Raw genomic sequence first — 20198 nt, forward strand, 5'->3', positions numbered from 1 at the left:
GGTATGGTTAGCCCTTTTCTGTGTGGAAGAAAGGGTGTTTATTTTGGATGGATTATGGACAGCATATTTGAACAACCTCTCCAGGGGAGAGTGAACCCTGTTGGTGAAGACTGCTCCCACCAGGGGTTTGGAAAGGGCAGTGAGTGTGTGAAGATGAAGATGGTATGCAGAGACACAAATATTTATAGTTCTGTAAACTCTAACGAGGAAAAAGAACACCCTTTATTACAACTGGGGTTAAAAAAAGCCCCCTATCTAAAATGGAAAATTCCCATCTGCTCTAGACAGAAGGAAATGAACATCAACAGTTCAATAGAAACCACTCCTAAAGTCCAGTTTTGATGCAACAGCTCTTATCTGTGTCTTCTGAAACAGTGTACTCCCAAATCACATCAGCTGTCCATTCAGAACCAGTCTCGGTTGATCAATGGGATCAATTGTTTTGGTTGGTTCTTGGTATTTGCATGTTCTCCTAAAGGACAAGGGGGCTGGAGTGGGGTTTTTAGACTGGCAGATGAATCCCTGAAAAATTCATTCTGACGATGTCCTATTGCACTCCACGTGCTTCTATCCAATAGACACTTGGTCTCTACCTACCGAGCCCATGGGCTCATCTCTCACTCACATGTCGTTCCTACTTTTTCCTCCTCTAACAACTGCAGTGCTTTCAACAAGAGGAAAACAATAATAAAAATAGTAATAATTAAAAAGGTAATCTACATTATTCACTTCCTTTTGGTATATTACAGTGCTATTTTCTGTACATGGCCCAGAACTAAGTTCCCTATGTACATAGAGACATGGGGGGAAAGCATCGACCTTGGAAGTCTTAGCCTTATGCCCTGAAAGACAAGGTTCCTTTCTTCATTCAAGAGTGTCTCGCCACTCTGCTGTTCGGAAATAGCAACATTCTGTAAACCTGGGGGGGTCAGGGAGAGGGCTGGGGCCAGGAGAGCGGGGACATTTCCTTCTGTCTCCTCCCACAGTCTGTGTGGTCACAAAGGCCGTCAGCAGCTGCTGTTTTTGAATTCACCATTCTCCGTGATGGAAAGCTTGGTGGGGTTGGTGGGGGAGATGCCATTGCGGACCTGCATGTTGTACCGCTCCTTCACTTGCGTCAGCGCGCTCATCAGTCTGGTGTTGGCTGAATCCAGGGACACGATCCGCTTTTCCTGCAACACACCAATCGGGGCTTTATTCAGGCCACGTGCAGGAAACCACATGGTAATGCTCCACTGAATGACTGTTCTAATGCTTTCTATCAAACAGCAGTATGCATGATGCTTCCCAGACAAATGGAACGTCTCTGCCTCTTTCTGCACCCTACTCAGGCTCGGCTTCCCCTGAGCCCAGTGCATCTGTGTTTCTTTTCTCTCTCTTTTTTCCTTTCAGCACAGCAGGACTGGTTATTAATAATCCCTTGGGACGCTAGGATGATGTGAACAAGACACCAGGTGTTACTTCAGACTGTGCAACAGGGGTGTCAAGCTGCCTTACAGTATTAAGTGCTTTGGGTCAAAATTAAAACACAGAAATCAGGTGGCAAAGAAAGAAGCACCAGAGGTTTCATTTCACAGAGGAGAAGTGCATGTGCTCTATGGGTTCTCGGCCCCTCAAGAGGCCACATCAGTCACATTTGGAGAGAATTCACATTGTGCTCAAAATTACAACAATACATGGTGGCAGTTTCTAGTCACCAACAAAGTGAGGATGCAACAGCAAGAGGGGAAAAAGCAGCCAGAAGCTCAGACCAAGGGGTCATTTGAATATGGGAAGGGAGATGTGGCCGAAAGGGGATGCCAGAAACATAACACATGAAAACAAACAGAGAACACAAGCTCCTCGACTCATTCCAGCTCAGAGTTACTCCAGGAAAGCTACCCAATAAGGAGATTGCTTTCATTTTCCTTTTGAGTCTCTGGGGGAAAAAAAAAATGTCTTAGGACCAATATTTTGGAACCAAAGATTGTTGAATTACACATACACGAAAAAGAAAAAAAAAAAAAACAACAAAACAAAAAACCAAGAGAGAAAAAAGGGCCACCCCGACCCCATCAAAATATGGCAATCTAAAGGAAAGTACGCTCATCTAAGAAAAGAAATCATCCCGTCAAAATATTATCAGTCTCACAAAGATTAGGAGAGAAACCCTAATCTTAGTTTCAGCAGGTAGGGAGATCATTCCAGAACCTTTCCAACATGAAGTTGTCACTTTTCAGAAAAGAGGCTAACGCTGAGGGGGGGTGGTCTTTACTTATGTTCATGAAATTAGAAAGAAAAAAAAAACATGTGAGGAACAAGCCCCAAAGCCAAAAGCAGCTTTCCTCCCCTGGAGTGTCTGAATTTACCCCGGGGAAAAGCGTGGTAAGGCGGGTCACGGGGAGGTGCAGAGAGGGCAGGAAGGGCTGAGGGTTCGATGCTGCTCCTCGATAGTGGGCAGCAGCCCCCCAGGGCCATGTCGGGGTGCTCCCAGCAACGCACTGCCAGGAGGGGGCCGGAGTAGGGAGGACCACTGCCCTCCACTGCCCTGGGGGATGCTGGAGGCAAAAGCATTACAGACAACAGCATCAAGTAAATGCTGCCCTTTAATCTCCTAGTCTGGGGGTGGGGCAGGGCAGCAGGGCTAGGGGTTTCAAAAGTATGAAAAAAGACCCTTGTTACTGGCATTAAAAAAATGTTCTCCTTTTCTCTGATGGAAGTCTCAGGTGGTAAGATACATAAAATCAGCATTATTAGGTAAGCATTCATCTAGTATAAGATGCTTTTTATTTTGGGAGGGTAACTCATTTTGAGGGTAGGCAAAACTCAATGAAAGAAAGATCTGTGAGGTTTAAAAAAATCGTAATTAAAAAAATCATAGCCAATGGAGTTTATTGGGATAACAAGTCTAGATCTTTAAAAAGCCAGGAGGTAAGGACTGGGCAGTGGTTACCAGGAAACAAGGAGTGGGGGGCCAAATACGATGTTTCCCCCTCTGGTTAAGAATGGTCTCTGAACAGAGTAACTGTTAATATCCTGAAATGATTAAAAAAGAAATTTCAATATTAGGATAAATTATAAGGCCCCAATAAGAAGGAAAGTAGGATTCTTCAGGTTTACCCCACCCCCCGAAATTTTTTTAGGCATTTGTAAAAAGTTATTTGATTCTTAAAGGGTCAAAAAGAAGGCTAAGAATGATTGCAATTATTTATTTCCTACAAGAGTAACAGCTGAAGCCAAATAACCCCCCTGCTGAACAGCTGAAAGTTTCCAAGTGGACAAATCCCCTTTTGTAATTCCCCCCCCCCCCACGGCCAACGTCTCAAAATAAAACAAAAAGTAAAAGAAAAATCATCAAATAGGGACTTTTGAAAGTCAAGGTCAGTTGACAAAGATGCTCTGACATTTTGATTCCGCTTGGGTTGACAGGCAAAGCAATCCACGCCTGACAGGAAGGCTTTCCAGGGTGGGGGCTGTAGGAGCTGGAATGGGTAGGAGGCCGGTGTCCTGGACCAGGGCTGGGACTGCTCAGCTACAGAACGGACTGGGTTTACTTGCCTGTTTGAATAATCTCATCTCCATTTATGACCTGTAATTTAACACAGCGGAGATATCACTTGCAACAGTAACTAGGCAGCTGCTTGCTTCTCAGAGGAGGAAGCCCTTCTCTGTTCTCCATCTGAGTCACATGGAGAGATCCTGGGGGGGTGAGAGTGGCACAGTCCCTGGTCTGATGCTTCAGAAAAGATCCCCTTAGTTCCATCACCAGGATCCCCATGGCTGTGTTACAAGGTCCAAGACAGCTGGTTCTGGCCTGGCCAGTGCAATGCTCATCGTCCTGCAGTGCAGTTAGATGGTGGCTGACCCAGGCCGGGCCTCACGGCATAAAGTGCAGGAGACGGACAGGCTGACCTCAGCAACAAGCCTTGCCCAGAGGGGCGCAGGACTGCTGGCACAAATGAAAACCAGTTCACTGGGCACCAGGCCTTCAGTGCTTTGGGAAATGCTGGGCTCAGCTCGAATATAAGGAAAGCAAACCGTATTCACATGAGAAATATTTTCCACTACCAGTGGCACCAAGGAAGATGCCAGAGACCTAAAAGGCTGGGCTACCTCACTGGGAAGCTTTCACCCCAAACATGTGTGCATTCTATTAAATGAGCCAGAAGGACTGCTCTGCTCCACCAGACACTTAGGATGTAAGATTGATCCCTACAAAGGACAGGCTCTGATATAAAAAGTTATTCATTACAAAGGCTGCCCCAAGATGTTCAAAGTCTTTTGCTATAATAAGACTTGAATGTATCAGTAAGACAACAGCTGGAATTGGAGGTTATAATTTTTTTTTTTTAAAGTTAGCTTTAGTGTTTATGATTTGTGCTATACACCGTACACTGTTTTTCAAAATGTGGTCCAGTGAATTCTCCAAGTATTCTTCAGGGATCCCTGGTGGGCCTCTGGTAGAAAGCTTACTGTACATTAATGCCCGTGTCTGACAAGGTAATTTACTATATTTAGCCAACCTCAGTGTGATTTCATCCCTGAGCTGAAAGTGGTCCTTGCTGGTGGTGCTCAGTACGAGCAGTTGGAAAGTGACCTATGGAAGGTCCCTCTGGTTTGACCAAAATAGTCCACAATCAAAGCATTTGAAAACCACTGCCTTGAGGTATGGACCCAAAACATCTAGTTTAGCCAAACCACAAGCTGACGCTGACTAATGCTCTGAGGATCACATTTCACCCGTCCCTGAACAGCAACACCCTCCTGGTTAACTGACAGATGGTCCTTACTTTCCAGAGCTTTTGAGACCTGATAGATCCTGCTCCCTTCCTTGTGCTCACCGTCCATGCCTGACTCCAGCTTCACACCCAGTCATCTGGCCCTCGATGTCAAAATAGGGGACGGGAGGGGGTAGAACCGGCTAGAAGCTAATAAGGCTGTCCTGCAGGCAGCCACGAAGAGGGAAATGCTGTGTGCCCAGAGCCACCACTGTGACACACCCAAGCTTCCTCTGCTCAAGACTGACACAGTTTTAGAACAGCTGGAATTATGAAAATGGTCTGTTTTATCTCAGCAGAACCAAAATCTCTCCTGGTGTGATTATTAATAGGACTCTTCCTGCATCCTTCTGTCACACTGAAAACCCACCAGTGAAAACTTATTAACAGTGGTTTTCCTGACTAAGCTGCTTTCTGTATTCAGGTCATCTCTCTGAAGGCTCTGGGATGAATTTTTTATAGTATGTACGGCAAGATGGCCTTGCGTCCACTGCCCCTCCCTCACCCACCTTGGGGACACCCAGAAAGGTTTAAAAAAAGGACCAAGTCAGATCATTACAGCAGACCTTTCTTCTGATTCTTATGAGGTCCAAATATCCAGAAACTACAGAGTCCAAAATATTCCAGTAGCTACGCTGACGAGAGTGTCACAGCTCACACTGGCCTACAAGGTGGGTGTGTCTGTGGAGCATCGGGCCCAGGAAGCCTCCTTGCACGACTCTGCTTTCAGCCTCCCTCCCAACTCCTTTGAAAAATAAACCCCATCCCACATTAACCCTGTCAGGAAACCAGATAGGGGGTGTTAAGTGCATGCTTAATAATCCCAGGGGCTCCGACACAGAGGGTCCCCTATGTGGAGAAGGTCCCTGATAAAGTCCTTGCTCCCATTTTTATTCCATAGCTTGGGGATATGATAAGGTCTTTAAGGGTGAGAAATGCAAACCCGTGTGGGTTGGCTGTCTCTAGGAAGCGGATACATTCGGTGACTAGACCAGCTACTAACAAAACCGCACCTGCCTTTTGTTATTTATTTCACTCTAAGAAATACAACCATATTTTGCAATGATAAAATGACACCAAATCCGCAATGTTTCCTGCCGCCTGGATTGGCTCTGATCACTGATGTGCCCTGTGAGGTGCTCTTGGCAGTCATCCTGCCATTAGTGTCACAGATGTAAGCTACAACGAGCAGAGGCCCAGGTTCTGATTTCATCAAAACCAAGAGGCTCTCTAAGCACAGTGCCAATGAAGGAGGGCAGCCAAGCAAATCCCAAGCATCCCTGCCAAACCCTGCACTGAAAGAATAGGAAGGAAAGGTACCTGCCACAACCCTGTCTTTCCCCTATAGTTCCACTCGTCTGTGGGGCTAGAGGTCAATGGCACAGTGGACGTGACTAACAAGACCGTGAACATCACAGCCAAGCGATGGGCAGTGGAGGTCACAAGCCAGACACATGCGGTGTACTTTTCACAGTTACCCCCTTAGAGAATGCCCTCCTTTCCATAAGGAAAGAAGGAAACCCCATCATGCACTAGGTTGAGATTTGTCAAGCAACTGCTCTAAGCACGCTAATACTTTGCTGGGTTAACAGACTTGTCACCAGTCAAAGAAAGGAAAAGTAATACAGGTCACATAGAGACTCTTTTAATCTTCAAAAGGTAATGCCGAGAACTTCCCAATGACCCATTTTTGCAGTACATGCCTTGGGCATTTCCGAAGGGTCAGAAGTCAGGAAACTGAACAGTCATTATAAACAAGTGCCTTCTACTAGATTCAAGGCCTGCTCACCTGTGCATCGATTATTTTTTGCTTTGCATCAATAACTGCTTGCATCTCAGCATGATCCTTCTTCAGTTCCTCTTCCACAGCCATCAGCCTAGAACGTGGCAGCAAGGAGACATCGAGAACATACGTCAAAGAGAGGCCAGCTGACGTAGGGGACAAGACACCCAAACTCAGCAGAGTCTAGATTTCCACCCCTCCCCAGTGAGAGGTCCATGATCATGCTTGCTTTCTTCTCTCCCACCTTGGAAGGAGCCATCCAAGGCTGACCTCTCTGCCAGTGACTGGATCCCATGCATTTTCATCTCTGGGACAGGGTCCCCAGAATCGCTTCCTCCCTCTCCTCTGTCAGATCCTTCCCCCGGCACTGCTTAGTTCATCGCAAACTAGCAAACCACCCAGGAAAAAACAAATGACCCCCCCTCTCATTCTCAAGTTCCCCGGGGACAGCCGCCCCTCTCTCCCTGCACGGCTGAGTTTCTCAGAGGGGACTACACTTAGTCGGCCTACTTTCTCTCTCTGGTGCCACTTGCATCTTAACCCATGGACGTTCAACTCCATGAAACAGCTCCAAGACTGCTAATTCCCTCCATACTTCTGAAACGACCAAGCTTTTCTGTCTTCATTTTGCTTGACCCCTCGGTAGCATCTGACAGGAGTGAAGCACAGTGGTTCTGAGCCTGGGCTCTGGAGCCTGACTCCCTGGCTTCAATCCTGGCTGCTCTGCTAAGTGACCTCGGGCAGGTGACTTCATGGCTTTGGAGCCCGTTTCTTGATTTGTAAAATGAGAATAATGCCTGCCTCAGAGGTTGGCATTAAACACATCTTTATGGACAGATTAAACCAATTATTATTTGTAAAGTGCTTAACAAAAGTGCCTGGCCCAGGGTGAATGTTATGTAAGTGCTTGGTAAAACTGACCCCTCCCGGAGACTCCCTGGACATCTCGGCACTCTCTCTCTCTCAGTTCTCTGGCTCTAAAGATATCCATTGCTGCTGCCCTTCCATGTCTCAAGACTCATGAAGACCTAAGTGAATCCCGGACATTGAATACTAAGACCTTTCAAGTGAGTCGTTACATTTTCATTTTTTCTAATTATTATGATGAAAGAAAAACCGACTACCTCTGTCTTCAAAGGAAGGGTAGGAAGGTCTCACATTTAGAAAATGTTAAGAGATACGGTCATGCATCACATCCGTACGAAGTCCCACAGAGCATATGCAGAACTGAAGTGGCTTTTGCTGCCATGACTTCAGGATTCTTTGGATCATCTTCCGATCTCTTTGTGCCCCTAACTGGCCCACATCCACCACCAGCTGAAGCTCTGACCTGCTGATGATGCTCTTCATCTGGCTGTCCTTCTCCTCCTGCTGCCTGCGCAGGCGCTCCTCGCTGTCCTCCAGCCTGGCTTTGTATTCCAGCAGCAGCTTCTGCATCTGCTGTTCCTGCACCAGCAAGCGGCGTTCATATTCCTCCAGCCGCCGGCTGGACACTCGCAGGCGCTCCTTCAGCTTCGTAATTTCCTGCTCATACTAGAGCAGAAGAGAGGCATCAAAGACAAGGCGGGGGGTGGGGGGGAACTGGAGTTATGTTGGTTTTCGAAATCAAGGTGGTTGGATGCTGTTTGAGCTGCCATTCCATGTGCTGCTAATATTCTTAAAAACGATCAAAAGGGATAAATGGTAAAGGAGCTCTGTCCTCTCTCCCCCTAAAATCACATTTTTAATCTGAACTTGGCATTTCGAATCTATATGTTATGTATCTCTTTCCACATTAACTACCAGTTGCTGCAAGCTACATCCAATCTGTATCAAATGGGGGCAGGGAAAAAAAAGATCAGGTATTTAGAAGCCTGATAAATCACTTAAAATAAGGCCAAAGCCAGTTGTCTACCAGAGAAAAGACTTGTGTATCATCACCTATACTGGAGGCTCTCTGACACATTCTGGCTCATCAGACTCTCATTCTTTCATTCTACTAGAATCAGCCCTTTAGAGAACAAGCGAATTTTCTATACTGTTACGCTACTAACTCAATAAATAGAATCTGGTGGCAAAGTAAGCTATTGCTGCTTTCTCCCCAACTATACAAGGGTAAAATATTCAGGTCACAAGCACTAAGCAAAAGGCCTACATATTCTCCAGGGCTGATTAATACAGCCTCTTGGCCCCTTTTCATGATGTGGTTCATCGGCTCAATTTGGTTCCACCGGATGGAACATGTATGTCTGTTTTCTCACTAAAGCTTTATATAAATATATATAAACTAAAGCTTTATATAACAAATTCTCACTAAAGCTTTAGAGAACCCCAGCCCTTTCTCGTACTGACAGTGCAGTAGCTGGGGTGTGAGTACACTGGAATGTCACATTTCTAGGTGAGGTGAGAAGCAATAAGCTTTCTTGCATATGGTCTACTTAAATTCATTAGTAATTCATGATAAATCTGTACGGTAAAATGCAAACTATATTCACAGAATATCCCATTTAATTGACAATCAGGAAGTTAGCTTCTGCTTACCCAATATCATGATCCTAAACTACATTCTTTATCCAGAAGGTCAAAGATGACAATTTTCACGACAGTTTAAAAAGGCAGACTGCATCAGGAAGCATATTTTAGGATCATGTTGCTAAGTAAGCAGGACTAGTTGTGTGGTTGTAATTAAGTGAGAGACTGCCATATATGCTGTCAAGCCTCTTATTTGATAACCCTTTTTCTACATGTCAACTTTTCTTTAAAACAAAACAGAAATAGATAATATCTGTTTAAAATCAATATAGAGCTAGAAGTTCTTTATCCAGTAAAGGCAAAAAGGCAAAAAGGAAAAAGGCCAAAAAAAAAAAAAAAAAAAAAAAAAGACAAAATCATTAAACAAGATCTGGGAAAGAAGTCTAGTCCAAGGATAAATTTGGCCTTGGTTGAAGACTAACAACCAGTTTATAGAAACAACATTCCCCTTCAATGACTGGAAATGAATAGCAGAATGTCTCCAAATTAAGGTAGCTTACGTGAAAAGAAAATTAATCCTCCCACCCTAGCCTAACAGACATTTCTGCATATTTTCGCACAGAGACACTACTGACTTGTTATATACAGATGTGTATACGCTGGATAACATGAGAGGTGGAGTTGAAACCGGGGAGGGGAAGAGATCATGTTGGCTAAACTACCATTCTGGTGGACTATCCCTGTGGGTGGAAGAAGTGAACAAAGACAGGCTAGTTCTACCTTCTCAGCATGCTTGGATTCATCTTGATTTTGCTCAGTCTCTTCCACATCCTCTTCATACTGCCCATTGTTCAGCACCCAGGCTGCTGTCCTCTCTACTGGGGACATTGTGGCAGAGTCCACAGGGGACTGCACCTGCATCAGAAACACTTATTAGCACATCCCCAAACAGCTCACTAGTTCGGTTTCTCAAACAGAGTTATTCTTGGAGGACAAAACTGTGACCTAATAAATACTCTCAGTTCTAAGTAATATTTTATTAAAGACAGGGCTGGGGGTGAGGAATGAGAATATCTACTTGTATAAGAATTAACTATTCTGAATAGAAATTCCTATGCATCACGAAAATTCTTATCATCAAGAAAAGAAAGCCAAGGCCTTAAAATTGTTCATTAGTCCAGTGGTCCAATTACCAGTGAAATGTCAGTGATGGTAAGAACGAGAGAAAAGGCCTGACTTGATGGTTGACTGCTCAGCTGAGGAAATGGCTGTGTAACCCAGAAACGATCGGGAACCAACAAACTGATTAATGCTAAACAAACTCACAGGGTACCCGTTTATTTATCAGAATGCCAAGTCCATAATTTTCACATTAATCATTTAGACAAAGAGAAAAAAACAAGTGACACTGCTCATTTTTACAGAGTGCTGACTTCTTGATGGATGAAGACCACTCAGAAGTCTATATTTTAGACCAGACAGTTTCTTGATGAATACAGGATCAAAACAATAGATATTGGATTAGTTTAAGGGATATTTCAATCCAGTTAGGATAGCCAGATAAATTGTCCTTTTCCAATATTGATATACAGAGTGATAAGAATTCTGGCCGTAAGTAGCAACCCTGGGGTGCTTGGGTGGCTCAGTCAGTTGAGCCTCTGACTTTAGCTCAGGTCATGATCTCTGGGTCTTGGGATAGAGTCCCACATTGGGCTCTCTGCTCAGTGGGAAGTCTGTTTCTCCCTCTGCTCCACCCCCGGCTCGTGTTCTCTCTCTCTCTCAAATAAATAAATAAAATTAAAAAAAAAAAAAAAAAAAAGGAGCGACCCTGCCACTTAAACTATCCCTTAATCTCTTCAATACTCTTTTCTTAATCTACTGATTAGGGATATCACCACCATCACCGACATACCTATCCTGATTCAGAGAGTTGAAGGGACAGAATAAGATATGTGAATTATGTATGTGAAAGTCCTTCGGAAACTACAGAGCTTGGATGTTATGTTTATGTTTAGAAAACTGGAATTGGATATTACAATTTATATTAAGCTATTGAACATTAATGCTTTCTCTACAAATGATACTAGGAATATAAAACAAATTATTTTTCTCTGGTGTGCTTGCGAGAGAGATAGAGAGAACGAGAGAGGCTGGGAGGGAAAGAAAGAGAGAACACAGCATTGTATGTGAGTTCGCCTATTTATTTATTTATTTTAAAAGATTTTATTTATCTGACAGAGAGAGAGTGCGAGAGCGAGCGAGAGTGCACATGCACAAGCAGGGGGATCGGCAGGCACTGAGCCCAAGGCAGACGCTTCACTGAGCTACCCAGCTGCCCCTGAGTTAGCCTTTTTAGAATTAAAATAGATTTCTATTTTGAGGACCAACACTGTGTAATCTCATAGTTGGAGGGAATTTTCTCTTCCATGCAGAGCTATATCTACCTTAAGATTATCTTTATGTCATTCTGAAAGAGAATCCAGTTAAACTCTCTATAGATAGCTATTTTAAAAGAAGGTTTTTTTTGATGACTTTGCAATTTAGAAAGACTAGATGAAAAATACTGGTTGGGAGAAACTCTACAAAATACACATACACAAGTCATAGGAGGGTGGTTCTTAAAGGTCTGAAGCAGAACCTGGTTTGACTGATTTGCAAACAGATTAGAGATATGTATCAGTAAAAAGTGGCATCATGCCAGAGGCAAACATAAGCAAAGCAATTGTTAATGGACTTCTAGAAGTTCCTCCTTTAAAGCCATTTTCTCCACTGTGTCAAGAAACATATAAACATGTCTTAAATTTCAAGATCTTCAGTTCTTAAAAGTCTATTTCCATCTCCACTCCGGTATCTAGCTATGCTGTATACTTCATTCATTTGTGTATCACTTTATTATTCTTGTCATAACCACATCATCACTGATATATTACTTATCCCTTTAAAACAACTTTTTCCTGTTAGCTGAGTCCTTATGCTAAGCAATAACATCAGTACAATCATGAGTTTGAGGTTATATATATATTTATAAATATATTTTAATATTAACAGTTATATATTTTTCTAATACATGTTAAAATAATTAGGTAATTAAATAAACATCTTGCATACTTAAATAATTTTGAGTATCAAACTTTGGAAACACTGGCCTATAGGATAGAGTATCATCTATAAAGGAAGGTAATAATTATCCACATCAGAAGTTATTATGAGAGGGCGCCTGGGTGGCTCAGTTGTTAAGCGTCTGCCTTCGGCTCAGGTCATGATCCCAGGGTCCTGGGATCGAGCCCCGCATCAGGCTCCCTGCTCGGAGGGAAGCCTGCTTCTCTCTCTCCCACTCCCCCTGCTTGTGTTCCTGCTCTTGCTATCTCTCTCTCTCTTTGTCAAATAAATAAATAAAATCTTTAAAAAAAAAAGTATTATGAGAAACAAATGAGTCAGCATGTAAATGCATTTTGTAAATGGCAAGGTACTTTACTTACACACACACACACACACACACACACACGTTCTCCCCCTACTGGATTCTAAAAGCAGAGCACAAAAATTTGCTTCAGCATTGGCAGAGAAAAATAGTTTACAAGAGGTTTAGGTTTTTATTTGATATATGTACACCTGGAAGACAAAAGAATGTGATTCTGAGTTTTAAAAAATTAATAGAAAGCCACTATTTAAAGGAGACAAATCCTTTTTAAATTTTACAATCTTATCACGTTAGCACATAGGGCACAGAAAAGCTGCTTTCCTGTGAAACCAGGATTTTCTATCATTCAGTAGTGGTTTGAGATAAAGCAGGTACTAAAACTAATAACAACTTTACTGTTTGGAATTTATTACTTCAAGGCAGCTAATTCAATAGCTTTCTGCTTTATACAGTTAACAAGATGTTGCACGAATGGACTTTCTTTCCCTGTGATCTGTCATGGGGTAGCTATTTATTGAGTACCTATAAATGCACTGCACACTAAAGATATTCCTAAAACACACTAAGGAGAGATCTTAGCCCCTTAAAGCATATTAAAACAACAGTGATGACTCCTTAGCACAATCTAGGCTTTGACTGTTAAGTGAGAAGCTGTAAAAACAAGACTTGGTTCATTCCACTGGTGATGGTGGTAGCTACCATATCTTCAGAAGGACTAACAATGTCCAATGAATTGTAAGAGATTGTGTGATGGAATTGGACATTTGGGTCTATTCCTATTTTATTGGTTGAATCTGATTTTCAACCACTTCCTAATATATCCGAGCACACTGCATGGCATATTGTAGGCGGTCAATAACTTTGAAAAAATATTAACTATTCCTTGTATTCATGGCAAAACCTTCACAACATCATAAAGAACAGAAAAGTAATATTGAACAAATAAAAAATAGTTAAAATAGAGGGTTTTTTTTGGTTTCTTTATTTAGAAAACTATATACTGTCTCTTCCTTTTTTTTTTTCTATTGGTTTTATGTGTGCTGGTCTTATTTCCAAATTAGATGGTCAATCCTTGATGCATGGCACCATTTTATACAGTTTATTTTTGAATGGTAGCAATGTAATTGCACAATAGGTGCTCAATAAAATATTCATTTATTAATACTCTGGTTCTCTTTAGAATTTATTACTAAAGTATACTGTATTACTAAGAGAAAGATACTATATGTTTTTCCTCTAATCCTTTGGAAGTGCATCAAAGGCTTTTCCTCAATGATTGCTCCATCTCCTTTACAAGCTGGCAAAGATAGCAAAATTTATTATCTCTAGTTTTCATTAGTAGTAGTTATTTAATTATTATTTAGGCATTATTATAGATAACAAAATTGATTATCTCTAGTTTTTATCAGTAGTTATTTAGTTATTATTTAGGCATTATCACAGATAGCAAAATTTATTATCTCTGGTTTACAGTCAAAGAGATTGGGAAAAGAGGTTGGGCAAGGGCTTCAAATCCCATTTTGCTTAGCTATAGCCTTAGGAAGAGTATTTATATCCACTGGCTTTCAACGGTGGATCATTAAAGAAAAGGAAGGATGAAAAAGACAAAAAGAAAAGCAGGAGGAATTCCTACTTGGAATATCTCCGCTTTGAGATAAAGCTGTCTAGGGTTTCTCTGGGAAAAATACTAATGCTTTAGGGCAAAAGGGCCTGAGACAGCAGTTTCTCCGATCCTGTCATCAGTCAGAGCCTGGCTACGCTGAGGACAATGGAGAACAGGCCAGTCCCCCTTACGTGCTAGTATTTACTAGCTATAAATAAGGCTTGTTGATTTCAGCTTCTCCAAATCTGAAACAGTCTGGTTCTCGGAGTGAAGAGCACTTCTGCTGTCAACACCAAGAGAGGGCTGACTAAAGAAGTCAACTCTGAGGGTCCCTGAAGAGGCTGGTTAGGAGATGGTTCAACACATCCCCACGTGATAGTGGCAGCATCCTTCCAACAGGACTGTCCAATTTGAATTTTTTATTTTATTTATTTTTTTACGATTTTATTTGTTTATTTGACAGAGAGAGAAACAGTGAGAGAGGAAACACAAGCAGAGGGAGTAGGAGAGGGAGAGGGAGAAGCAGGCTTCCCGCGCAGCAGGGAGCCCGATGTGGGGCTCGATCCCAGGACCCTGGGATCATGACCTGAGCTGAAGGCAGATGCTTAACGACTGAGCCACCCAGGAGCCCCAAATTTGAATTTTTTATTTTAAAAGGCTCTTCAAATTTGAATTTTTACGGTTCCGTAACACACTATATCCGAACACATACACTGTAAGTATAGTCTATTATACATAGATAGCACATGATACATGAAAAACAAAATGGAGGAAAATGAGGGGGGAAAAAATCCAAATAAAGGCCGAAAAGGGTAAAAAAATTTGAAGGCAGTTTCCTGAAAGAAAAAAAAAAAAAGACAAACAAACCACCCCCCCAAAAAACCCCTCTCTTTCCTGTAGATTGTTTCACTAGGATTTTATTTCCTTCCCACTCAGTACGTATATGAAGACCGAAGCCAGTCATGCCGCCAACAATGGGCACTCCTTTGTGCTAAGATACAGATGGAATTCCATGGGACAAAGCCACCGATAATTACAGACGCCTACAGAACAATCCCCACAAAGAAATCCTCTAGTTTTGGGGAGAGAAGAATTCCCCAACACAATTTGCAATTACAATATGCAAAGGAATTTGCCAAAAATGTGCTGATTATATAGAAATTCAGAGGCTTTATGGGAGTGAGAGGAGAAAAGCAAGAAACCAGAAGATAAGGCATAAAAAATAACAACATAAGTTTTGAAAGAATAAACCATCTGCATAGAAAAAGCCCATGTAGAGAAACCAGAAACTTGAGCAATAAAAATACAGTGATTATGCTTGAACTGATATGATGGTGCATTACCAGCCAAGGCATAAACAAAGATGAATATACAGAGCTGCACTAGGCCATCTCACTCTGTGCCTCACTTCGCACCAATGTAACATAGACATACCCCAATTCATTGATGGCTTGTGGCACAAAACATTTTTAAATCAGTTGTTCGTAGACTGTATGCGTTTCCTGCCTCCCGTCTCTCCAGACGGCCTTCTATTCACCCACAGAAACATGTACTGACTGCTTGGGTGACAGGTGCTAGATTTTCCTACACCTAAATATTATAAATGACAATTGGTTCCAGATGGTCCCACAGAAGGCTGTGTAATCTGTAATATTTATAAACCATCAGTCTGAGTCTCAGGCCCTGGGAACTGAGGACTACATGATACAGGGGAATGGGTTAGCATTCCTCTTTTCTGTCCAGGGCTGGGCCCGAGTCAGCTTTTGAAAAGCAGGCTGGAGGGCCCTTTCTGCTGTCCCGTCCCTCTCTGCCAATCCAATATTCTTCTCTACTCCCCATCCCATCCTCCGGGACCCCATGCTACAAACCCCCCCACCAGCGGATGTCGGCCTCCACACAGTACTTCATCTCTAAAATTACTTATCTTTCCTTTCTCCTCTCAATAAACACTTCGATTCTCTGGAAGTAGTTGATCTCAACGCGAAGCTAGCATAAGAGCTTTGTGTGGAAATGATCATGATAAGGTGTGAATGACCACCTTCTGACAAATTAAATATATTGATATAAGAGGACATACATATGAAAGATATGAGTATGCATAAGCATTTTCATTCTATGTAATCTTCTTTCCTTTTCTTTAAATGAAAAAGCTTATTGAATCAAAAGTGAATTGGGGGGAGTGCCCAGGTGGTTCAATGGGTTAAGTGGCCAACTCTTGGTTTCGGCTCAGGTCATGGTCTCAGGGTCCTGGGACTGAGCCCTGTGTTGTGCTCTGTGCTCAGCGGGGAGTGTGCTCAAGGATTCTCCCTCTCCCTCTCCCCCGCCCCGCTCATGCTCACTCTCTCTAAAATAAATAAATCTTTAAAAAATCAAATGAATTGGGGAAATATAAACAAAACGAAAATGAAAAATTTAAGACTGAAGGAGTTTCTCTGGAAATTTCTCCAGAAAGAATGACCAACTAGGAGGTTCTGCTCAGGAAGTCAGCTGCAGGAATCTGCTTAAGTTAGTCGTGCTTTTCATCTCTTTCCTCTGCTTCTGCATCCCAGGATTCTGTCAGTGTGCTAAATTTTTTTAAAACAATAACTATCAAACTAGGGGCAAGGCCTCTGATTACAGCAGAATGGAGGCAGAAGCAGCCAAATCAGTAAATGCCTTACCTATACAAAAAGCCAAATACATTAAAAAGATACACTTGGGGTTTTATTGTAGTCTCCTCTGACCAGTGGTTTTGCTGACAAAAGGATCTGTTATAGAACTCTTTCAATCACAAAGCTCCCTACTACTTATAAAGCATGATTAGGTTTCAAAAAAAGGTCAGTAAATACAAAGGAGAAAAATCTTTTTTAGATGAAAGATATTAAATGTATACATATACATATACATGTATTGCTCAGGTTATTAGTTTGTTCCCAAAAGCAAAATATGTATTGGTGCCTCAAAATGTAGTATGTAGGGAAGCCATGAATAACTAAATTCTTGGGAGAACTTTTTATGTGTCAAGAAGAAAAGTCCAGAAATCTTAAGATTGGCTGTGACACTAGCTGGGCTTACCAATGCAAACAGAAGGGATTTGTAAATGGTTAGCGTATTTGTCCACCACCTGTGTTTCTATCCGTTCCCTCTCTCCTTTACCTTGCCTTTAGAGGTGTTCAGTTGTTTATTTTTCTAGTCATTTCCAGGAAAAGGCACATGAGACTTGTTATGTTCAGAGGGAGGTGGGGGATGGAGTAGAGAGCAATTACATTAAACGCTTGGCTCAGAATGCCAAAGTTTATTCTGGAAACTTAAGGGAGAAAAAAAATTAAGGATGATTAATGTCCAGATTCCCCAAATACATTCTAGTTGATCTGGCTTATAGGTTTCGTAGCTCATGTGTTCTAATTACTCATTCAACACTGACCTGTTCTCAGGGCAAACCCAGGTAGCAGCTCAGCTGCTTGAAGAGAAGGAAAAGCCCTCTGCGTGGCTGTCAGTCTCCTGAGGGGAATGAGTCAAGCTATGTGCTGCTGCCTCACCTCACCAGAAGCCTCCCAGACTTTTCACTTCCTCTTTCCATTTCAAAGTTGCAGAAACGATTTTTCAGTGGAAATGCTGCTAGCAATTGGATTTCCTAGTGATTTCTATACAAAGAACCAGGGAGACAGCTGGACCAGTGGAAGCCAGACCCCTCCAGCCTCGCCCCTACCTGCTGTGTCTGTTGTCTCTGGATCGCTCTCACTTTGGGCACGGGGCTCTCCCTAGAGGAGGAGGACTGCTGCCGGGACCGGCTCCCGTTCTGCACAGGTTCGGCCACCAGCGCCGCAGAGGCCACCGACATGCTCCCCGTGCTCCGTAAGGAAGCGCTGTGCGGCAGGGACGGTGGGGCTTTGGCTCGGGCACCTAACCCAGCCTGGTCCATCTTCCGGATGGGGGCCTGCCCGGTACTGTTCTGCCGCGGCAGAGCAAGAGGTATGTGTCTGTCCGGCACAGTGTGCCGCCTCGAGAAATCCTCACTCTGGGTGCTGCGTTTGGTGAAATCTTCCATGCTGCTATTGCTGGGCCCGCTGAGTTTGAAATCTTCGCTGTTACTTTGGCTTCTGGAACTGGCAGTGCTTAGATTCTCCAAACTGGAATCCACAGAGGCCTTTGGCATTGCTGGAATTGGGTTATTGAGGTGATAGACAGGGTTCTGGAATGACAAGGGCTGGAGGCTGCCTGGCTGGTTCAAGGCTGGGTGCAGGGGCCTTCTCACTTGGGGTGCACTCTGGGGAGTGCTCTGGGTTTCTCGCAGTTGTTTGATGCTGGCCACCTGGGTGATAGAAAGCTGGCTTCCAGTTAAGCGCATAGGCACATCAAGCATGACAGACGCATGCTCCACTTGAGCAGCGTGAGGGTCCTGAAGGTCCATGAGGGAGATGCTCCGACCGTTAGGAAGACTACTTTCCTTTTCATCCTTTTCAGAGTAAGTCATGCTCTGGGAGGAGGCTTGCTGAACCAGCAATAATGTTTTCCCTCTGAAATAGCTATCTGTGTTGTCCTGGCTTGGAGATTTTAGCTTGTGCAAATCACTGTGGAAAAAGAGGACCCTTAATTACTCTGGAGGCAAATTCAAAATAGTTAAGATTTCTCAATCCAAGGCATATGAACATTTCTGAAGGCTCACAGGCCCAATGTGGATACTTATGTTGGTTTCTAAACTCAGATTTCATCGTTACAATTCTTAAAAATCCAACATTTTTAGTTTCTCTCCAAAGGTGGGGAATAATATTGTGTATACCACTCCATCATTGTCTTCGATTTTTACTGGAATTCCAGTCATTTCCTAGTTAGTTTTTAAACCCTCCCGAGGTATTCCAATTCATCGTTAATTGGTTCTGTCTAAACCTTCAAGAGGAGGGAGCAGTGCTGTGTGTACAACCAAAGGGTTCCTGCTAAAGGCCCAAGTCTTGCCAATCCAGAAAAGAGGGTCAGTCTAAGCATCAACATTGTATCTACCTATCCCGTCAACACAGTTCAAATGACATTAACTGAGGTTCTCTAGATTTTTGAGTGCTACAATATATGAAAATATAAATTTCATGGAGCCCTTAATCTTCCCCCATTAAGGTGGACTTAGGTTTTTTTTTATGTTTGTTGAATATAACTCTACAATATCATTCTAGAAAATAAGTATCCTAGATCTTGTGTATTATTATGATAAACAATTGGATTATCTCAGGCCAGATGATTCTTTCCAATTGATCATGACTTTCAGGTTGTAAATTCAACAAATAAGTTAAGTAGATTTTTGCCAAATCCCTAAGCATTATCTCTCTCTGAGACAACAGTTTCAATTCTTTCATACCTGTCAGTGGGGTCTTCAAATATTTTCTGCAGCCCAGAGGAGAGGCTTCCACTGACATTTGGACTGGAGTTATGCTCAGTGAAGCGTCTCAGTTGCTGTTGTATTGGTGTAGGATTAGTCAGAGACTTGGTAATATCAGCAAGAACTCGAGGGAGAGGTCCCAATTTTGCCACGGTCGCCTGTAGGAAGGAATTTTCACCCTAATTGGATAATAAGCATTGTGACATCCACCAAGGATTGTTTTTGGGACAACGATGCCCATTGATGGAGGGGTGTAGGTTGGAGGGAAGGGTAGGTGTTTGCATATGGGAGTGGCAAGTTCATAATGCATTGTTATGGAGCAGCAGAACCATGGCGTCGAGATGAATGGAGGAGGCGAAACAAGGTGCAGCAGACATCGAGGAAAGAAAGGAAATAGAAATTAGGATTATGCAAATAAAAATTAAAAGACATGCTCAAAACAACCAAACTATTGCCATTCCAACTAAAATAGGCATGCAAAGCAAACTAAATCTTTGGGAGGCTAGTAGATCAAGGTGGGGGGGGTGTGTGTAGGGGAAGAACCAAACACCTTCTAACCAAAGGACTTCAAGACCAGAGGATTGGCTAGTGTGATGGAACTTCCAAAGAAAAGGCATCGTGTGAGAAAAGAAATGCATGCCAACATACAAGAAGGTGTTGCATTCAGGGGTCTGGAGCACTGCAGGGCACACAGTTGATATTGCCATCCACTATCCCATTTACTTTTGGGAACTCTGACTTATTGTCAACTGGGTTTGCATCAGCAAGACAATCTTTTTTTAAGCAGCAATATCAGGTAAACTCTCTCTATGGGATGTGTCTAAGATTCACTCCTG

At 42.8% G+C, this 20198-nt stretch overlaps 1 protein-coding gene across 7 annotated transcripts in view; it reads right to left on the reverse strand.

Moving 5' to 3' along the window:
* Positions 1-200: 200 nt before the first annotated feature.
* Positions 201-20198, reverse strand: part of RASAL2 (RAS protein activator like 2) — a 349893-nt gene continuing 329895 nt past the window's right edge. For 2 of the 7 annotated variants that reach the window (XM_088016940.1, XM_088016939.1), the window contains exons 13-19: positions 19342-19541; positions 17704-18565; positions 9772-9906; positions 7871-8073; positions 6547-6634; positions 3538-3568; positions 201-1172 (exon numbers count right to left, since the gene is read on the reverse strand). In XM_088016940.1, coding sequence (XP_087873066.1) covers positions 1030-1172; positions 3538-3568; positions 6547-6634; positions 7871-8073; positions 9772-9906; positions 17704-18565; positions 19342-19541 — 1662 coding nt within the window. In that variant the 3' untranslated portion in view covers positions 201-1029. The remainder of the gene's footprint in view (positions 1173-3537; positions 3569-6546; positions 6635-7870; positions 8074-9771; positions 9907-17703; positions 18566-19341; positions 19542-20198) is intronic. The other 5 variants (XM_028092076.2, XM_028092074.2, XM_028092075.2 and 2 more) reach the window with 3 other exon arrangements.

This window comes from Eumetopias jubatus, unplaced genomic scaffold (assembly GCF_037043125.1).
Source record: "Eumetopias jubatus isolate StellerSeaLion01/CBP00866 unplaced genomic scaffold, mEumJub1_p1.0 scaffold_12, whole genome shotgun sequence".
Classification (NCBI taxonomy): domain Eukaryota; kingdom Metazoa; phylum Chordata; class Mammalia; order Carnivora; family Otariidae; genus Eumetopias; species Eumetopias jubatus.